At 35.5% G+C, this 20,027-nt stretch overlaps 1 protein-coding gene across 1 annotated transcript in view; it reads right to left on the minus strand.

The window, feature by feature from the left end:
- The window catches only part of LOC106877019 (double-strand-break repair protein rad21 homolog), a 26,237-nt gene that overhangs the window by 2,110 nt on the left and 4,100 nt on the right, over window positions 1-20,027 (minus strand). The window contains exons 2-12 of the mRNA XM_052967619.1: window positions 17,446-17,608; window positions 16,308-16,537; window positions 15,682-15,788; window positions 11,419-11,610; window positions 10,073-10,153; window positions 9,424-9,525; window positions 8,137-8,322; window positions 3,922-4,145; window positions 3,241-3,511; window positions 2,014-2,498; window positions 6-259 (exon numbers count right to left, since the gene is read on the minus strand). Of these exons, the coding sequence (XP_052823579.1) occupies window positions 6-259; window positions 2,014-2,498; window positions 3,241-3,511; window positions 3,922-4,145; window positions 8,137-8,322; window positions 9,424-9,525; window positions 10,073-10,153; window positions 11,419-11,610; window positions 15,682-15,788; window positions 16,308-16,537; window positions 17,446-17,589 (2,276 nt within the window). The 5' untranslated portion in view covers window positions 17,590-17,608. The remainder of the gene's footprint in view (window positions 1-5; window positions 260-2,013; window positions 2,499-3,240; window positions 3,512-3,921; window positions 4,146-8,136; window positions 8,323-9,423; window positions 9,526-10,072; window positions 10,154-11,418; window positions 11,611-15,681; window positions 15,789-16,307; window positions 16,538-17,445; window positions 17,609-20,027) is intronic.

Here is a 20,027-nt window from a genome sequence, read left to right on the forward strand (position 1 = left end):
CAAAAGGCTCACTTTGATCCACTTCGACAGACTGATGTTTCTTAAGAACTAACAATGTGTAAAACCGTGACGCTGCCTGTTTACGGTTGTGTTTTCGGATAAGTTCTTTGAAACTAAGTCTTTCATTATATCGGAAAGCTATATCCAATGAATGTTGCATTTGAAGAGATCGCTTGTTCCATTGTTTTTCTTGCTCAGCATCATCCAAATTGGAGTCGATAACACCTTCAACCTCTCCTGATTCAATATCTTCAAATGTCTGTTAAGCAAATAAAAATAATAATAATAATAATAATAATAATAATAATAATGAACTAGTAAGACAACAAATATTTTTCTTAAGCCATGCTATTATGCTGATAATTTTTTCTACTATTATATTTATATATCTGCCCTGAAAACTATTAGTTGAAGATATGAAGTGATATTTACTAATGTAGACTACTTAGTATATTGACAACCGATATGCAATTTCCATAGGCTTGTTTTGTGGGTTAATTTGTTTACAAGCTAATATTGATAATATAAAAATGCAATCAAACAAACTTAAGAATTCTTATAAGAATAAACTTATAATTAGCCAAATGTTTTATATTCAATAAAATGATAACAATTAAACAAATCAAAGATATAACACGTAAGACTGGGTAATTAAAATTTCATTTATACACTGTTGTAAAATAAGTCCAGTGTTTTCAAAAATGGTTTAACTTTTTATGAAATTTCACTAAACTCATCACATCATTGGTTTAAGTGCCTTGCTAAATGTGGAAGGAACATGTAGAAGAGAGAGACCCTGGAAGAGGATAGATGAAGTAGTGAAGATTGAGCCTCACAGAGATGACAACTGCCTTAGATGATTGGTGATTTGTAGTGCTTGAGAAGACCAACCTGTTTCACTAAAGAAATGAAGACCATTTCACCCTACATTTGTGCTCCCAGTTATTCATTTCTCACTCATCTTACATTTTCAATATCCATCTAGAGTATTCATCTATCTCCTCTACAGCAAGACACTTTTTCCTATTTATATATATTGAACCTCTCAATACATGGAATAAAGCTACCTCCTTCAATATTATGACCCCACCCAGTTGAGGGGTTCTTGTCTTGCGAGTTACTTGGTAATCTTAATGGTGTGGATTCCACAAAACGAACACCAAGTCCACACTAAAAAACCATGCCAGAGCTGACAATGGAGCACGATGCAGTCCTCTGGTTCATCAAATCTTATCGAACCATGCAACCCATACCTGCATGGAAAACGGACAAACAATGACGATGATAATTTTTCATGTTTGACTTTGTCAGATTGAATATGCTGAGGCAGATTTTTCTACAGCTTCTTATTTCTTTATTGCCCACAAGGGGCTAAACATAGAGGGGACAAACAAAGCGATTAAATCGATTACATCGACCCCAGTGCGTAACTGGTACTTAATTTATCGACCCCGAAAGGATGAAAGGCAAAGTTGACCTCGGCAGAATTTGAACTCAGAACGTAACAGCAGACGAAATACTGCTACGCATTTTGCCTGACGGGGTAACGTTTCTTACAGCCGTATACCCTTCTTGTTGCAAACCCACACCAGTCAAGGTAATATTTCCCACATGGCCAGGCATGCATATTTTATGGAAAATTGGAAATGAAAGTACAACAGTGATGCTGAGACAAGATGCCCATACCATATATATAATTAGCTTCTTTTATTTTCTGTCTCCCAAAACCACTGAAAGGCTTTGAGAGTGAGGTTGTACCACAAGACAACTGCCCAAAGTGTCATGTAGGAGAATTAAATACAAAATAATGTGACCAAGAAGCAAACTTCTGAACTGCACAGACAAGTCTATACCTATTAATATATATAAAATTTTACAATAGTGTTTGCATTTAAACTAGAGAGAAAGAGAGACGAAAGAAATGGAATCTAAAACTATCATTATCGTTTAACGTCTGTTTTCCATGCTGGCATAGGTTGGATGAGGAAAACTATATTTGTAAATATTACTTACCAGTTGACAAGCTGGTGGCGGCACTGAAGCAGGAGCAACAGAGGCAGGGTCACATGATGGAGGGGGAACAGAAAGTGGTGCAATTGATGGGGGTTCATCATCTAAATCTTTAGGATAGACTGAATCATTGTCACCAGGAATATCAACCATTGTGTCATTAAAGGTGCCTGAAAAAAGATCTGTGGTATTTGAAGGATCATCCTGTTGAGGAGGCTGTGCTGCTTGTTCTGCTAGAGTTTTATCAAATGCTTTACTTGGTGATGTTGATTGCATACTTGGTTCAGTTGATACAGCAGACGGCTCCTCAACAGTGGAATTTTCTTCAGCTGGTGGCTTCATATTTTCAGATGTAAATAAAACGTCTGATGAAGGGAAAACATCTGAATCAACAGGAAGAGGTGCAGGAGTTACTGGAGGGGCAGGAGTCGCTTGAGCTGCTGCCGCCGCCGCCGCCGCTGCTGCTGCTGCCTCTGCCTTCGCTTGAGCTACATCAAAAGAAAAGATGGTACAAAGAATTAAAATTTTATAATGAGCAATATCTATGAAACAAAACATTTGACACAATATTTTTAATCTCACATTAAGAAGTTTTGAACATTTCATGGATTATAATTTTACATAAAGCCTATAATGTTTCACTCTTTACCCTTTCATCATCAGCTTTCCATGCTAGCATGGGTTGGACGATTTGACTGGGGACCGGCGAACCAGACTCCAATCCGATCTGGCAGAGTTTCTACAGCTGGATGCCCTTCCTAACGTCAACCACTCCGAGAGTGTAGTGGGTGCTCTTTACGTGCCACCGGCACTGGCAACGGCCATGCTCAAATGGTGTTTTCATGTGCCACCTGCACAGGAGTCAGTCCAATGTTTAGACCAGCAATTCCCAAACATTTTTTTTTTTTTTTTTTTAAATCTAATGACCCCTTTTGATTACTATTTCATTTTGGTGCATCCCCATAGTATTACTATGTTTAGAAACTAATTTTATAGATATAGATACTTCTTTCACTTGTGTAGGTTGAACTATGTAATAAATTAGAGAAGGAAACCTATCTGTTTCTTGCAATACATCTAGAGCAACATTTTTCATCGTCTCTTGAAATAATATTGTGGACCCAATTTACTATTTTGCTCATGTGGACCCTGGTTGAGAACCACTGTTTTAAACTGAAATACTCAAAGGGATTTAACCACTCAATTATAATTGATTAAAGAAGTACTGACCTCTCTTTGAAGGCTGAAGGGTTGCTTGCAGTTGCTGAGGTGTCATCTGTGCTTGATGATTTAGCTGTGCATTTTGATGTAAAGGAGTTTGCTGCTGTTGCATTTGTGGTGTCCCTGCTGGGAAAGGAAGATGAAGATTTTGGTGTGGCTGAACAAGTTGATCGTGTTCGTCACGAGCCAACTCAGGTGATTCCAATTCGATTTTCTCTCCTTCGTGATCCTCTTCTTCTTCTGTATTCATAGGTTTAGTAATTAAGTTTCTACCAAATAGCTTTAATAAAAAGAAAAGGCAAATTAAGAAAACATGAAATATTTATATAAACGAACCCTGTGCACTGCACAAATGTGGACTGAACTGTGCTTTAATGACAGGGCACATCTTTCAATATAGATATTTTTGAATTCATTTCCAGCAAAGTCACTTCAAGTTATAAGCACCTTACCAAAGTTAAACACTTTGCTTGCAAGAATTGCCCTTTAAAACAGAATAGACAAAAATATGATTGAATAAAAAAACATTTTTTAAAAATCGACTAATCTCTTATACTGCTGCTGAGATGGAAAGAGAGAGAAAAATGAGAGGAGTGTGTGTGTATTAGCAAGAATGTAAGAGTGAAACTGAAAGTGATTGAAATGTTGGGAAAAATAAAACAGAAAGTACTGAGGCTGTTGTTTACTTACTCGCCATGTAAATTTAGAGATTATGGGTCGACCAGGTAGCGCAAATAATTTTTCTACACCACCAGTTTCTTTCCAGTGCATCAACTTTTTAGTTGGTGGTGCCAAATCTAAAGTAGTAATTATGTCTGCAGTGTCAGCTAACTGCAGTTTCATAGTTTCACTTGGAATACCTTTTTGTTCGTCCACAATAAGCTTACGCTTACGTTTACCTTTTCTTTCTTGCCCTACAAAAAACAAGTATTAAACTAACTGTATCAGTCACCTTAAAATAAGAAAATACACTTACATTCATTATTTGTCTACTCATTAAAACAAATTTGTGCAGAGAATCTCCAGGATAAAACGAATATACAAGGGGGAAAATATAATTTTTGGAGAAGAATGGACTTAGCAGGTATAAATTTATTAGAAAATGGATTTTTTAACAAAATTCTATTTCATTATTATGATTTACTGAGAAGAAATTTTTTTCTTTTCTGAGATTATTAAAATAATTTGTTGTTTGTGCATGACCTTTGTCCTCTCCCAACCACCTACCTCATGCTGTCTATTACACCAACCATCTCATTATAATTAAAGACTAAGAGTTGCAAGTAATATAGGGTGGAGAATAAAGCGAAATAGTGAATGGAAGAATGTTTAGGAATGAAACTTAAAAAAAAAAACTCCCGCTCCCGTTTCCAGACAGACAATACCGCCTATATCAAATATAGTTGGATCATCAATAAGCTTTTAATCAACAATTAACACACTAACATTTATATGTATGTACGGTTGTGTGTGTGCACACACACACACATGTATGCCAGTTTATTAACAATTGTATTTTCTAAAGCATATATTTAATTACTATATATACCTGGAAAATACTAGTCATAACTTATATTTAAGAAATAGGGAAATTTAATTAGCTTAACTCGTTAGTCACTAAAAGTTAGCACACAATTTCACTTGCTAAGAGCAGCCATAGCTATGAGCTTAAATTCACTTTGCAACATGGGTCTTTGTTCAATCCCCTTATATGTTACTTTGTGCCTTTTTCTATAGTTTTGGGCTGATCAATGTCTTTTGAGTGAAATTTGTTGAACAGAGCCTGTCAGAAGCACCTGCTTTTCAGACTGGCATAGTGTACGTGTGTGTAAACATATATGTGGATGTGTATTTATGCTGTATAAGTATAGCTTTGGCTGAAGGATATAAACATTAAGAAGAACAAACAAAAACAGTGGTTTAGGAATAAAACCTATTGAGATCCTCCAACTTACTGACACTCGTTCTGCCACTTTCACCGTCAGAAATAGTGAACCAGTGATCGACTCATTACAAACCTGTAACCAGGTCATATAAAATACATAGAAATAAAAATGAAATTCTTTTCTGGAAAAATGAATTTAGAAGCAGATAAAGCTATAAATAACAGCATGTCAATATTAGGTTGCAGAAATCTTCTGGAGAGAAAAAAGGACAAGGACTGCCTGTGGGACCTGAACCCACATCTGTAGACATGACAGGTGTTAGCATTTTTGGACCCATTATTTACAGCTTTTTGTGCTTTGAAATCAGCTATTCCAAAAAAGAATTATTTCATGCTTGCAAAAAAGTTTATAAATTCTTATATCAAAAAATAAAATGTCATACAATGTCTGATATTGTTAGTGTAAATTTTGTGTTCTTGGCTATTCCTTGCCATGTATTTATCCTTATTACTGTAATGCATTAGGCATTGAAAAAAATGGGTACTAAAGCAATTGCAAATCTAAATTTGAATTTTTAAAGCTGCTGCACTATGTGTAAAGCACAGCAAGCACAACCAATGGAGTTGACTTTGAATTAGATATATCAATATCAATCACTGACAGTTATGAATTTATTCCAGAAGAGGTATCTTTTGATATAAACACAGTGAACATCAAGGAGGCCACTGCAGATTACAAATTACCCAGACACAAATGATTCCTTTCTTTTCAGCATTATGACTGAACATTTTCTGAAGATGTGCCAATATGTTTATGAAACACCATCTTCCTTGATGTCAATAAAAAATATCATTCCTGTACATATTCTTTTCCTCATTATGTAAATCGTTTTGAAGTTAAAGTATGTGAAATGGATTATCAGTTTCAAACCTTACTACAGGTACTGTTGACTCCTCTACAAAGCATTTTACTCTCTCCTCTCAATGCAATGCAACTGAGAAGGATGTAGAGAACAGTAATTGTGCTGGCCATGTTGCTTTCAGATGAATATTTCACTCAAGTATCAAGCTGTCATTATTTCAGCCTTACTCTACAGACACGAAACACGGATCCTGTGCTGTTAAGACAAGAAACAAGAGTGCTTACACCAGCACAAGCTCTGAACAATCATGAAATAAAACAGGAAAAATATGACACTAATATTTCTGTTCCTGAGAAAGCCAACCCTAACCCCAACAACTTTGAAATCACTGTCATCAAGCATTGGTCCAGATGGACAGCCTAAGTAAATTATGAGTAAATTGCTCATGAGCATAGCACTGACACACCTCAAGGATGCCATTTATGACATTATAAAATCAACAGACTATGAAGAAGACCAACATCAACTTGAATACCTGCAGTGAATTGAGCACTTTGGCATTAATCTGCGGCAAAATTGTTAGAAAACAACTCAAGTCATGTCCACCTCCATTCATCAGTTGTAACTTGTGTAATCACATGGATTCAACTTCTTATTTGTTATTTCTGGTGAATAAGACTAAGAGAGGAAAAGAAGAAAATACTTGGTAACAACGAATAGCTGCTGTTGCTACTGTTAACCTTGCATGTATGTGCAACAGTGGTTGCAGTAAGGTTTGAAAATGATAAGCAGTGCGACTACTTTGAACTCCCAAACAGACTTTCTCTTGACTAGGTACAGGGGTGTTTTAATTTCACATATACATATATATATATATATGAATAAAAGTAAGGAGAAATAACTGAATCATGCCTATACTATTGATAGTTATTTACCAATCTGCTCAAAGACGAAAAACTATCAACTCTAAAACCCTTAGCTTGCATATTTACCACCTAACAGAAAATATAAAGTATGGGGTACATGTTACAGCAACAACTACACTACCAAAGACTGGATTCCACGTTTAGGGACAAAATATTTCGGTTCCCAAGTTTATAATGTTCAAGTGAAACCAACAACAGAATACTGCTGTTACATCTACAAATATCTTAGACAACATTCCCCAAATAGGTGCCGAACAGATCAATATAGAGCAGGAATCAGCAACTTTTTTTTTCAAGAAGCAGGCATGGGACACATCTCCTCATCAGGCAGGATGCACTAATAAAAGACTTAAAAGTAATTTCTTTTTGTTAGGCACACCATCAAAGTCCCTTGGGCTACAAGTTGCCCATATCTGAGATGAAGCCACTTGTCAACACATTCTAACCTTTGACCCAGAGAGTTTCCACACTACATTTTCTATTTACTATGACCATGGCAATTACTGTTCTATTTTCTATTTACTATGACCATGGCAATTACTGTTCTGAGCTATCTTCAACTGACTCACTTGTCCCTCTACCTCTTGCCACCCATACAATGCTTTACTCGCCACCAGCATTCTGGAATCTATTCCTTGCAGTCATCAACACAATTCAAGGACATTAATCGCATTGATCCTAGAGAGTCTGCAAACAGACCCAACTATTGAAATAAAGATGGGATGTTTATAACTTGTATAGCTTTGATCACAAGTCTGCTCAACCAGAGCTGGTTTGGAGCTAAACAAGCACCTATTTTATTCACTTCAAAAAGGCAAAAGCACAAAAATGTCCATTAAAACCAAACTGTAAACAAACCATAAAAACTAAACCATTCAGTTGGTTCTCTGAGATGCAATGACTACTGAAACCACAAAGTTAAATACTCATATAAGTAGGTCATTGTTAATTTAAATGATTTTCAATATATTATTAGTACATTTTGATCTCAATGGGATTTGTAACGAAAATACCAATCCCTTTACATCACATATATTATATACATACATAATGTTAATATTATAAAAGAGAATATTAGTGAAATAATTAATAATCAAAAAAATATATACAACCCAAAAATATACAAACACTTTTCACTGGTCGAAACATTCACAGTACAGCCCATGCACAAACTACATCTAAAACAAGGACAACATTTAAAAGAACCTTAATCAATACCTACTAAACTGACCTGGTATATTCGAGACATCTAAGGGCTCCAAAGCAAAGGCCTCATCTTCATTATGAACAAGTGTTGTTTGTTCTCCAGAAGTACCAGTGGTTTCATTGACTTCACTAGTAGTTTCGGGTGCCGGAGTCTCAGGCTCCGTAGCTGGAGCAGCTTTGGCTTCAGCTGGTTGCGGAGCAGCTTCAGGTTCTACAATGAAATGTGAAAAAAATCAAAAGTTATTATAAAGTTTAGCAGACAACAGTATTCACCGGCAAACAATGTTTGCTGATTCTTATAAACAAGAGCTTGTGCCAGTTTCATCAGACTGGCAGCATAGCTCTGAATGCAGAGACACAAAAATGAGGCTGAAACACTGCAGTATCTTAAAGTACCCTTACAACAGTGAATTGTGTTATGAAAACACATCATCGAAGAGGAGAAGGTGTTTTCCAATAACGCAAAACAAATTATTAGATACATTATTTACATTTGACAGATATGTCCTCATCTTGTTTGTTGTTAACACAATGATTCAGCTGATATACCCTCCAAGATGAGGACAAATATCCGTCAAATGTAAATAATGTACATAATTCCTCATCTCTTAAATATAGAACTAAGTTATTAGATATTCATGTCTGAATCTGCCAGAAGATATTAAAAATGAAGACATGTCACTGTTTGGATTTTCACTGCCTCGTGTGCACCCATGAATTATGTTCTTCTATCATTCTCTAATCTCTCAGTTCCACTACACTTAGTTGTGAGGTCCTTCTTTTCCAAGCCAGCAGGTGCTGGTGCCATGTAAAAAGCACCTGGTACACACTGCAAAGTGGTTGGCGTTAGGAATGGTATCCAGCTGCAAAAACTATACCAAAACAGACAATTGGATCCTGGCCTGCCAGCTTCTGTCAAATCCTTCAACCCATGCTAGCATGGAAAATAGACATTAAATGATGATGTTTTCTATGAACAAGAGCTTGTGCCCTTGTTAGTTTCAGTGGTTGGATAGGGCAGCTTAGACTGAGGAAACACAACAAAATTGAAACATTATAGTGCCTCAGAAGTCCCATTACATGGGTAAATCATATTATGAACACCCATCATTATGCCCTCCATAATGGAAATCATTTATAGAAATTTGTATTCGAATCTGTCAGAACATTCGAATACACACATTATTCTTATATATAAAACTAGCAATTCATTCTACAGTCAAATATGAAATAGTGATAAATCAAAAATTATACAAATGTACATCATCAAAATAAGTGGAAAAATTCATAAAATGCATTAACATAATAATACCTTGAGGTTTCTCTGTTTCGGTTACATGTTCTTCAGGTTCCATACCAACGTCAGTTACAGGAGCATCTTCAAATAATCCACCAGGCTCCATAAATGTATCATCTGAAAGATAGGAAAAACAAATCGTTATTAACCATTGATAGACCTAATTTTGTAGCATTTCACACAAGTATCTACATTTATTCCCAAGAAAACTATAGTTTATGACAATAATTCCAGGGATCCAATTTATACTATAGCAGAAATTGCCATTGACCAATAAAATGTTTAGATATAAATTTTGGCATGTATTCTTGCTATGATAGATCAACATCATTATTTACATAGAAAATTGATGATGATAAATATAAATAGCTTTAATGAAGAACTTTAAATTATAAGAATTACATCAGGATTAAAAGATGAACAAATTGGGAACCAATCAAGTAAATATAGCTATAGCTTTTCTCATGCATTTATTCACTGCCATAACTGAAAGAGTATAATACAACCATTCCAATTAATAACATTATCTGGTGTACAAACACAAAATGATAAAGCTATAGTAGTGGATGTAATATTTACAACAACTAAAATGTGTCTGTATGCCACTGACCACCCACCTACAGATGCTAAAAGAGAATCAAAAGAAACTAATATATGGAATTACCGAGAAATTCTTGACCAATTTCACCTCCAAAATCATCATTGTTGCCATTATCATCATCATCATCATCATCAACTGGAGCATCTAGAAAGTAAAAAAATTAATTACTGACTGCAACTTGACCATTTAGAAGACATTACAAGTAAAATGAGAATAAATTTGAAAGAAAACAAGATTCCGAATAATTTCATGAGTGCATCCCAATTCAGTAATTTGTTTTAATATAATTTACATTAAACTGCAGGCAGCTGTACTGGTTTTATCCACTGTTTTGGTTAATCACGACAATATTTCAAGAGTAACATATACATTTAACCTTCACTGTATATTTCTATAAATGTAAAAATCAATTTTCAGTCATCCATTGTAATATTTGTGTTGTATTCACACTTGAATTCCCTGAAATAGCAATTCCTGTGCTCATGCACACGGGCCTGTATAAAACTGATCACCATTTATTATAGAAAGTTTGATAAAACAATTCTGTTAGCTGACAAGTTCAGAAGAATGAAAAACATATCAATTCTTGCCTATGTCTCAAGAGAGCCCATACATGTTATTGATACTATCATAAATGCACCCAAAGTGACTTTGATGGTTGTGGTAATACTATACGACCTAGTTTTTGAAAATCTTGACTGAATAGTTATTTCATTAGATCTCCATCCAAATTCTTGATTATTCTCATAATTATTATAACCCTTTAGTGTTTAAACCAGCCATAACTGGTTGTATCTGATTTCTCTACAAATTCACTAAAAAAAAAATGAATCACATTATTGAATTCTTGTAACTTTGAGATAATGCGTGATAAAGCCTTTCCCGCCTTTATTCAAATAAAAATACAGTGAAATTTTAAAGACTTCTTGGTTTTTTTCAAAGTTTGAAGAGAAGTGTATATCTTAGCTTTTAATGATATGGCGTCAGCAAGTAGCAATTCTGACTTTGAAGGTTTTACTCTTGATGATGAAGTACAAAATATAAACAAAAACAGTGATTTGTCTTCAGACGAATCATATTGACATTTACGAACCTTTATCGGATGGAGAAGATTACTACATAAACCAGAATCGCCAATTCCACAATATGGCCTACCTTCCGATGCTCAACCATCAAACTATTTTTTATTTTTTTACCAAAAACTTTTTTTGAAATGGTCATGGCGGAAACAAATGCTCAACACATAATTTGTATTTGTGGAAGACCCAATCCACTATAACAGCCAACTGATATTGCAGAACAAATAACGTGAACAAATAAGCACCACATTTGAGAGATTAATCTAAACACTAAAGGATTAAATATACAGGCAAAGTATTTTCATTATATGTAAAATCATTAAAACTTACCCATAAAGCTAGGTTCATCAAGTTCATTGGTGACAGGAGCTGTCATGTCCACATCTAATGATTTCTCTGGCTCATCAATGCTTTTTATTTCTTCAGGAGCCCGAGGACTGGTAATATCAGGACTTTTGAACAAAGACTCTTCTAGATTTGTGGCGTCTCGCAGTATTTCTCGATCATCAAACCCAACATCACCTATTAAAATACAAAGAAAAAGAAAAACAGGCTGAGTTTACAAAGTAACAAGGAATCTACATTATGAAGTCGATTGTGTAAATTAGATATAGCACACACACAATAACTTGTATTTAGCCCTTTTACACTTGTAACTCCCTTAACTTTACTGAATACAAGTCTTGCTAAGGCAGACCAACACCAGACACTCTGGATAATAGATTTTCTTTTTTTCAATGAATGAATACATAAGTAATGAATGTCTTCTATATTAAATTTGTATGTGCGTATACACATCCACCATATCATTTGGGAAATGTTACCTCTGACAGATTGGCAACATATCAAAGATTGCTATATTGCTAGATCTTCAGTTCAGGTAATCAACTAAAATTACAAAATAACTAAACAGAAAACAAATTATTGAAAATTTTAAAACTTAGCAGCCATAGATCTATTAGCGTCAAATTATTCTTATAAACTTCTATTTGAAAGCATTGTTGTTTATCCTAAATCAGCCCTGATTGAGCAGACTTATGATAATCTTATGTATCTTTCCTTTTAACTGAGGAAGCTGCTATTTCAACCGAAATGTGTGATTTTTTTGAGAAGAGCTTATTTGTTTTCAATCTGCATTTTAAGACAATATAACTAAACTAGAACAAAATAAAATAAAATTATTACAAGATAGAATTCCATCAATGTAAAACTTAAAGCCAAGCATAATACTATGACAGTAATAGCAATGAAAACCTCAACAAGACAATCCTGGATAGACAAAATGATTGTGATGCAAAGTACACAATCTGCAAGCTTATGAAAGCTGTAACAGGCAAATGAAATATTGTATCACACCGTGACTGAAATGGGTGCTTTCAATACAGCAAAAATATTAAAATTGTTTAGGTGTCAGTCAATATAAGTGTTATAATCCTTATTTTGCTAGGTTGTTATAATGCCCACAAAACCAGTGAAGACAAGACTATCTCTGACTGCCTACTACGTACTTCTCTTTACTTATAGTGACTACGTTATTCCATTTGTCACACGGGAGGGGTGTACCGTTATTACTAATTCCCTACAACATAGCAATAATTCTCTTTATTCACCCCACCTCCCAATTTTGTGATTTTTTCATACATCATCATCATCGTTGAACGTCCGCTTTCCATGCTAGCATGGGTTGGATGATTTGACTGAGGACAGGTGAACCAGATGGCTGCACCAGGCTCCAATCTGATCTGGCAGAGTTTCTACAGCTGGATGCCCTTGCACTTGGCCTCTACTATGTCTTCCTAGACACTTTTTGTTTTCTTGCCAGGTGGCAATCTATCAAAGACTGATTGTATTTTCCTTGTAAACATCAACTCTGCTGGTAAGCTGCCTGTTGGTGTACTCTGATTTGGTGTCACATGGTATACTCTTAAAAATTGTTGTAGAGTCACTTATCCATGACTTCCTTATGACTCTCTTGAAGGTATCAACAAAGCGTTTTGTCTGTCTGTTAGATCTGGGAAGGTATGGCGCAGTAGTTATATATTCTACCGTGAACATTTCACAAACTTTTTAAAATTCGCTAGACACAAACTGTGTTCTACTGTCAGACATCATCTTGTCTGGTATGCCAAATCTTGCAAACAATTTGTGTAAGAAATTTATCACAGCTAAGGAGGTGGGTTTTTTTCACACTTACAAATATTCCTGGCCATTTCGAGAAACTATCAACTACCAGTAAGTAGTAAGAACCATTTAAAGGATCAGTGAAATCGATGTGTAGTCTTGACCATGAAGCATCTACTTATGAACAATGTTTACTTTTTATCATGGGCAATTTTTCATTTTGTTTGGGCTTCCATACAGGTGTTCCACTGTGTTTTACTGCAATTTTTTGTTTCAGTCCCTCAGCTGTATTTGAACCGACTATATTTCCACACAAAACATTTATGGGTGTATTCCATACTTTGAATAGTTCCACCCAATCTGTGCTGAATAAATCAAGAGAACCTTTTAACACATATATCCTTGCCTTTTTAGTTTGACCTTGAAATGTTACACTACATATGAATTCCCCACCCAAAATATAATTTTCCCCCCTCCACATACAAAACATGGGTTTATTTCTTGATTTTTGTCGTGCTTTTTAGAAAACACTTTGTTTCGCACTTGCTTTACTCGAAAACAATCTTTGTTTGACTTCCTCTGTGTCGTGTCTTAATTTGACTATCCTTTCACATTCTTCTGACACTTGTAGTAGGGTTACATCCCAGTTTAGCGAGAATTCTAGTTCTAATTTCTGTAGTTAATCCCTGTGTAAAAATCAGGCATTTGAACATATCTGGCGTTAATTCATCCAGCTTGAACTTTTTGCATTCCTTGTGAACTCTACCAATAATATGTGATGTAGTCCTCATTATTGTTTTTCGCTATGTTCAGACACTTCCAACGTGTGTTGAACAATGAACTTTTTTTCACTAAAAGTTTTACACAATATATGTATTGTGCCATTAAAGTTTATGTCAGAAGGTTTTTATTGGGAGTACATAATTACTGTATTGTTCATGTTCTGTTGCTGCCAGTTGTCATCTCATTGTCCCTCTCTTTACATTCTTTCTTGAAGATTTGCTTATATCTTCTGTAGTATGCTTTGAAGGTAACTCCTTTGTCAGGTTCGTATTTAACTTTGTTATGGAATTTGTGACAGTCTGGCAAGAACACTTTTTCTAAGGACTTCAGTGATTGCAGCATTTGTTGCTGTTTTCGCAACTTGAGCAAACCTGCCAACAAATTTTCTGTACTTTAACGATTTTTTTTTTGTAAAATTTGCACACCAACTTTTTGAGTTTAACTCCTCTTCGAGTTTCTATTAGCTCCACGTGAATTGGTTTATCCCCACCGAGTTTATTAATTCATTATCACTATTATAATCCTTAAGATATTGGATTGTTGTAATGCCCAATTCGGCATACAGTATATTTAGTAAAACCAGTAAAAACATGACGATCTCTGACTGCCTACTATGTACTCTGGTACTTCACTTTACTTATAGTGAGTAGGCTATTCCATTTGTCATGTGGAAGGGGTGTACCATTATTACTAATTTGCTACAATAAGATAATTAACTAGATACAAAATAGAGAAATTCACTAAGGATGAGATCAAGAATACATCCATTTTTACAGTATCTTTCCATCCACTGAAGTCCTTTGCTGTCTTTATTAAGGTCAACCTCTACAGATCACCCTCCTCCATTTTTTCATGTCTTTATCCAACTGCTATTTTCTGTACCCATCATATACCCACAACAGCTCAGTCTTCTCTCAAGCAGATGTGTGATTCTTCTTATGCCCTGTTTTTCTCTCAGTGCAATATTATTCACTTCTTTTCAGCATATCCTCTGGATGTTTCATTACCAAGCAACATCTTGTCTTCATTTAGAAAGTTATCCCTTATTCTTTCTTTGGATACTACTCTTCTGGAACACCCACTTCTACTGTTAACTTGGGCAACTAAGTAATGGAAACTACCAACTACTTCTAGGTAATTCTGTAAGCATCTGAAATAATTTTATTCTGCATTTGTAACATACAACACCTTTCTGTTATTGATCCTCACGTGATGCCTACTGCAGCTCTTGTACGTCCATAGTTCACATTGGTACCCCATATGGCATTAATATTGAGCACAACCACTTCTAAAATGGCAGTAAAGTTTCGGTTCCTTTCCTTTGGTGTGTTAGGTTTTATAGTCTCTTGATCTTGAGTTTAGCTTTCAAATTTGGAATTTCATTACTATTTCTTTGACAAATTGAGCTATGGATGATTTGTGAGAATATCTGTAGTTGCCTTATTCGGAAGACAGCAAGAGTTGCATTAATTTTGGAACAAATTCAGACTGCATTTCAAAGCTAATCTTTTCAATTAGCTGTACTCTAATTTTTTGTTACTTTTCTGATTGCAAAAACATTAAATGACCACATAATCAAAAGTTAGGTCAAATATTTTTCTTTAGCTAACGTAATTTTGAGACTATCTGTTAAATTTAAAAATGAATTAACCTGCAACTAATCATATACAAGTATACATATATACATACCAAAGCCATCATCACCAATCAAAGTGATATTTCCATAATCTTCCCGCATAGTAATTTCTTCAGGACGACTTTGATTTACTGAAAATTGAGCTTGTACATTGATTTCACTGAAAGAGTATTGAAATAGAATTAAATTGTATCTGAAGTTATAATAAGAGAAACTGAAGATTATAAAATGCAAAAATACGTTACAATACATTTGAAGTTCGCAGGATAAAATTAGTTTCATATAGCACAATCATCTTTAAATTTGAAACAGAATCCTTTTACATTTGAAAACAGAGTTATGCATAGCAAACCTAAAATAATCAGAGATTCTGCATGTTAAAATATTTGAGAAAATGTCACAATAGGAAAATAAACACTTATGTTCTGATAGCTCTTGATATAAAATTCTTCATGACTGTACAGAAAAAGTCCTTGCTATAGTATTAGTAACAAAATGGCTTCTTAGGAACAGACACTAGGCAAATTTAACTGTGCAATCATATATTGCAGTTTATTTCAACTGGTGCAGCCAATAATAGATTTTCCTAGATGATTACAACACTTACAGAAGGCAAACTAAATGAAATTCATTGACTTCACTTTTTAGTAAAGCTATACAATTAAATATTTCTACTTACTTGAGGTCTGCTAGGGTAGTATCAAAATCATGAAAATTTTCTTGTAAGGTGATTGCAGCTACTGAAGCTTCTCGGTTTTCTTCAGGAAGATCAACTACCCCAGGACGAAAAGCCATCTTGATTTTAACAAAAGCTTCATTACAATCAGCTAAAAGATATTTGGCTTTTCGAGAATAAATACGTACAACTCCCAAAAGCAAGTGGCCTGATGTTCTTAATGCCATTTTTACCTGAAAAAAAAAAGAAAAGAAAAAAGAATGAACATGAATTTATTGCTAACACATGTACAACTAATGAAGAAAATGCAGTATTTTGCTATGGTTAAATTTGGTCCCTATGAATTGAGAATCTATTGATTGACAACACTTGCTCTGTGAAGACACTTATTCAAACTAAGAACTCCCTTTTCATAGCTGTTATGTCCATGAGTGACGAGGCAACCTATATATAGCTGCTTGGCTTGCTAGAAATACCAGTTAAGCCACATCCTAAGGAAAGAACACATCAGATGTAGTCTTTAATACCCTTTAAAACCACAGGATGGTAACAGTTGGAATGCTTTTGACTATCCTTGATCAGTTTATTAGGGACAGCAACCTCTAGGTATCATTTATATTGCTACAACTGCATGCTGGACAGCAGTATCAACGTAATGGGTAAGTGAAGGTGCAACTGTGGGTGATCAAACAGACCACACAATAAATATGTGTCCAGATAATTATTCCCCGGTGGAATACAGACTGTCTTTAATCAGATCCAAGCTGCTCAATTACAAGTGACAATTGCTAATGATAATGAACCAATTAGAAATGCTCACAAAGTTATAAGGAAAACACAGATGCAAGTATTGTTATGGCTTGGTAGATCAAAACAAGGCAAGTTTTAACAATGTATTTATTATAAAATACCTATCAAAGTATTTAACAACAAAATACAGGGTTACTATTAAAACAATGATACTTATTACTGAATTGTTATACTGACACGACATTAAATTATATTAATCCATATTTTATAATGTAAAAGAAAACGATAATAATAATCATAAACAATCTTAATGCATTATAAACAATGTTTAAATGATAATTCAGTAATAAACAAAACATTCTAAAATATACAAAGAGAATAGGAAACTTACCTTAGGTTTGAGAATAGCTTCAACACTGCTGTCAATATTTGTTTCAAAAACATGTGCCTTTGTCAATTTCTTGTCCCAATGGGCCGCCAGCCATATTTTGGCCAGCGGACCCTTTTTACTCAGTACAAAATGGGCGTAAAACATTGTTATTTTTCAGTAAAATCTGAAACAAATTGTAGAAAAATATTTGATCATTCAAGTTACTTACTATGCATTAAAAACAATTATTTCGTTGTCTGTTTCCCGCACCACGAGCGTGAAAGGGAAATAAGTTTTGACCAATAATATACGTTCTCTTATAGTCATTCAATTAAACCTTATATTTAACCAGGTGCTAGGTATTGAATGACAAGTAATTCTAAACGGATTTGTCCTGAGTTACAAATTAAAATAAGGGAGGGAAAAAATCTGCATTTAACGGGGGCAGGGAACGCCGCTGATAGTTAGACATCTGAAACGGTTGGTCGAAAATAGATTTTATAAAACAAGATATTGGCACTACGGGGTCAGTTAATGCTTAAGAAAACTTCGGCGGAGGTAAAGAATACGCACACCACCCGTTTTCGGCGTAACAAAAACCTTAACCCTAAACATCGGGTGTGCGTACTCTTTCGCCAAAACTTCTAACATACAACACATCAAACAAGTTAGATTGTCCCCACACTACCCCTCAAAAATTTTACTCATTTAGTCTAAATCTTTTCTATATTAACGTTAGCGTTAGTGCGATCACAAGAAACCCCACCTCAGTACGTATTTACCGCGCCAAAATGAACCGTACATTTGTATGTTTTAAGGGTAACAAGGACACAGAATACATTTCAAAGTATTCTTCCTCGTTTCCGTAGAAGTTAGTTCAGATAATTCTTACAAGTTTTCATGCTTACAATTAAGAAACAGAACTAAAACATTTCTTAAACGGTTCTGTGCTAATCGCCCAATATGACCAGAGCACTTGAAAGAAGTTACAGTAATTGCTTGTTGAAGGGCCATCTAGTATAATGTAACATGAGCCGAATACTCTCGGAGCTCCAGGGTCGGGAGTCTGGATTTATGCTTTTCACATCATATGCCAGGAACATTCTCAACCCCAAAGATCTGGGTACTACTAAAGCAGCGCGGACCCGAACGCGCAGTTGCGCGTCCGCGCTAGCTAGTCGTGAGTGGTCGATCCTAACCCTAACCCTAAACACGTATTCATTTGCACACGCGGGTTAGAGATAGGGTTAGGCTTAGGATCGACCACTCAAGACTAGCTAGCGCGGACGCGCGACTGCGCGTTCGGGTCCGCGCTGCTTTAGTAGTACCAAGATCTGTGTATTTCTAATGCCCCAAACGCGATTTTGTAACGATGCAAGGGCGGTACACTCGTAACTGTGGGGTGGTATGCAAGATTAATGGCGACTGGCTGTCAAGTCACGCTGTGCTCAATTAAACACGCTTTGTCTAAACTTGGAGCAGCCAATAGTCTGGAGCTGATGGGCTCCAAAACGACGGACTGTATATACTTTCCTCGGAAACGAAGGAAATGTCTTATTTGGGATTCAACAGTCGTCGATGCTTTCGCTAGTTGGAGGATTTCAGATTAACCCCACTTGACCGTACTGGCGTTCCTTTCAAGAGGGCATCCTGTATCCCTCAGCAACTTAAATGACAGAGAAACCGAGATAGACTCCGCCTTAATAGACATGTAAACTCGTGACAACTGGCACACCGTCGGTTACGACGACGATGAGGCTCCCGGTTGATCCGAGAAACAGAACAGCCTGCTTGTGAAATTAACGTGGCTGAGCACTCCAGACACACGTACTTAGACGTAATTACAGGTACAACTCATTTTTGCCAGCTGAGTGAATTGGAGTAACCTGACAACGCGCCGCCAGGTATCGAACTCAACACCTTACGAACTTGAGCCGAATGTTCCAACCACTTAGCTACGAGCCTTTACAAGCTCTGACAAAATAATTTTACTATTACTCTCTCAAAACATCGCATTTTATCCCAGCTGTAAAGCTAGTAGTCATAGTTGAGTCAGGTAGAGAAAACTAAGTTTAATCGTATTACAACGGGTAACATGAAATCCATTTCACCGGTCTCACGTGGTCAAATAGTGAGGTCAAGTGACGCGGTAACAAAATTCTGTAAATACCGTAATTTACTTGGTCACCAGTGGCATGTGATCCCTCAACTTTCAAGTTTATATCCGAAGTTTTCACGATTGCTATTAACCATAGGCTTTCAACTGCAACAATGAAGGGCAGTTTCACAAGTATCCTTCCTTCTCTGTTCTGCTGCCATAATATAATGCCAATTAACGGTTATCGATTCACTCAACTAGGAATCCTACGCTGCTTAGTGACATCACAAGTAAATTGCATCACAATTATTTTTGGTTAAGAAAAGACCAATTCCAAGTTAGGTTCGATCGAAGAGGTCTATGATCAAGGCCAATCTATTCATGACCACCACGTAATTTTATCAAGAAAGAACATGCTTCAATATTTCCTCATTAAAACGGCATAATTTGGGTGATATATGATTGATAATTTCTTTAGGTCCAACGACCGCGTTGATGGTACTTC

This window comes from Octopus bimaculoides, chromosome 4 (assembly GCF_001194135.2).
Source record: "Octopus bimaculoides isolate UCB-OBI-ISO-001 chromosome 4, ASM119413v2, whole genome shotgun sequence".
NCBI lineage: Eukaryota > Metazoa > Mollusca > Cephalopoda > Octopoda > Octopodidae > Octopus > Octopus bimaculoides.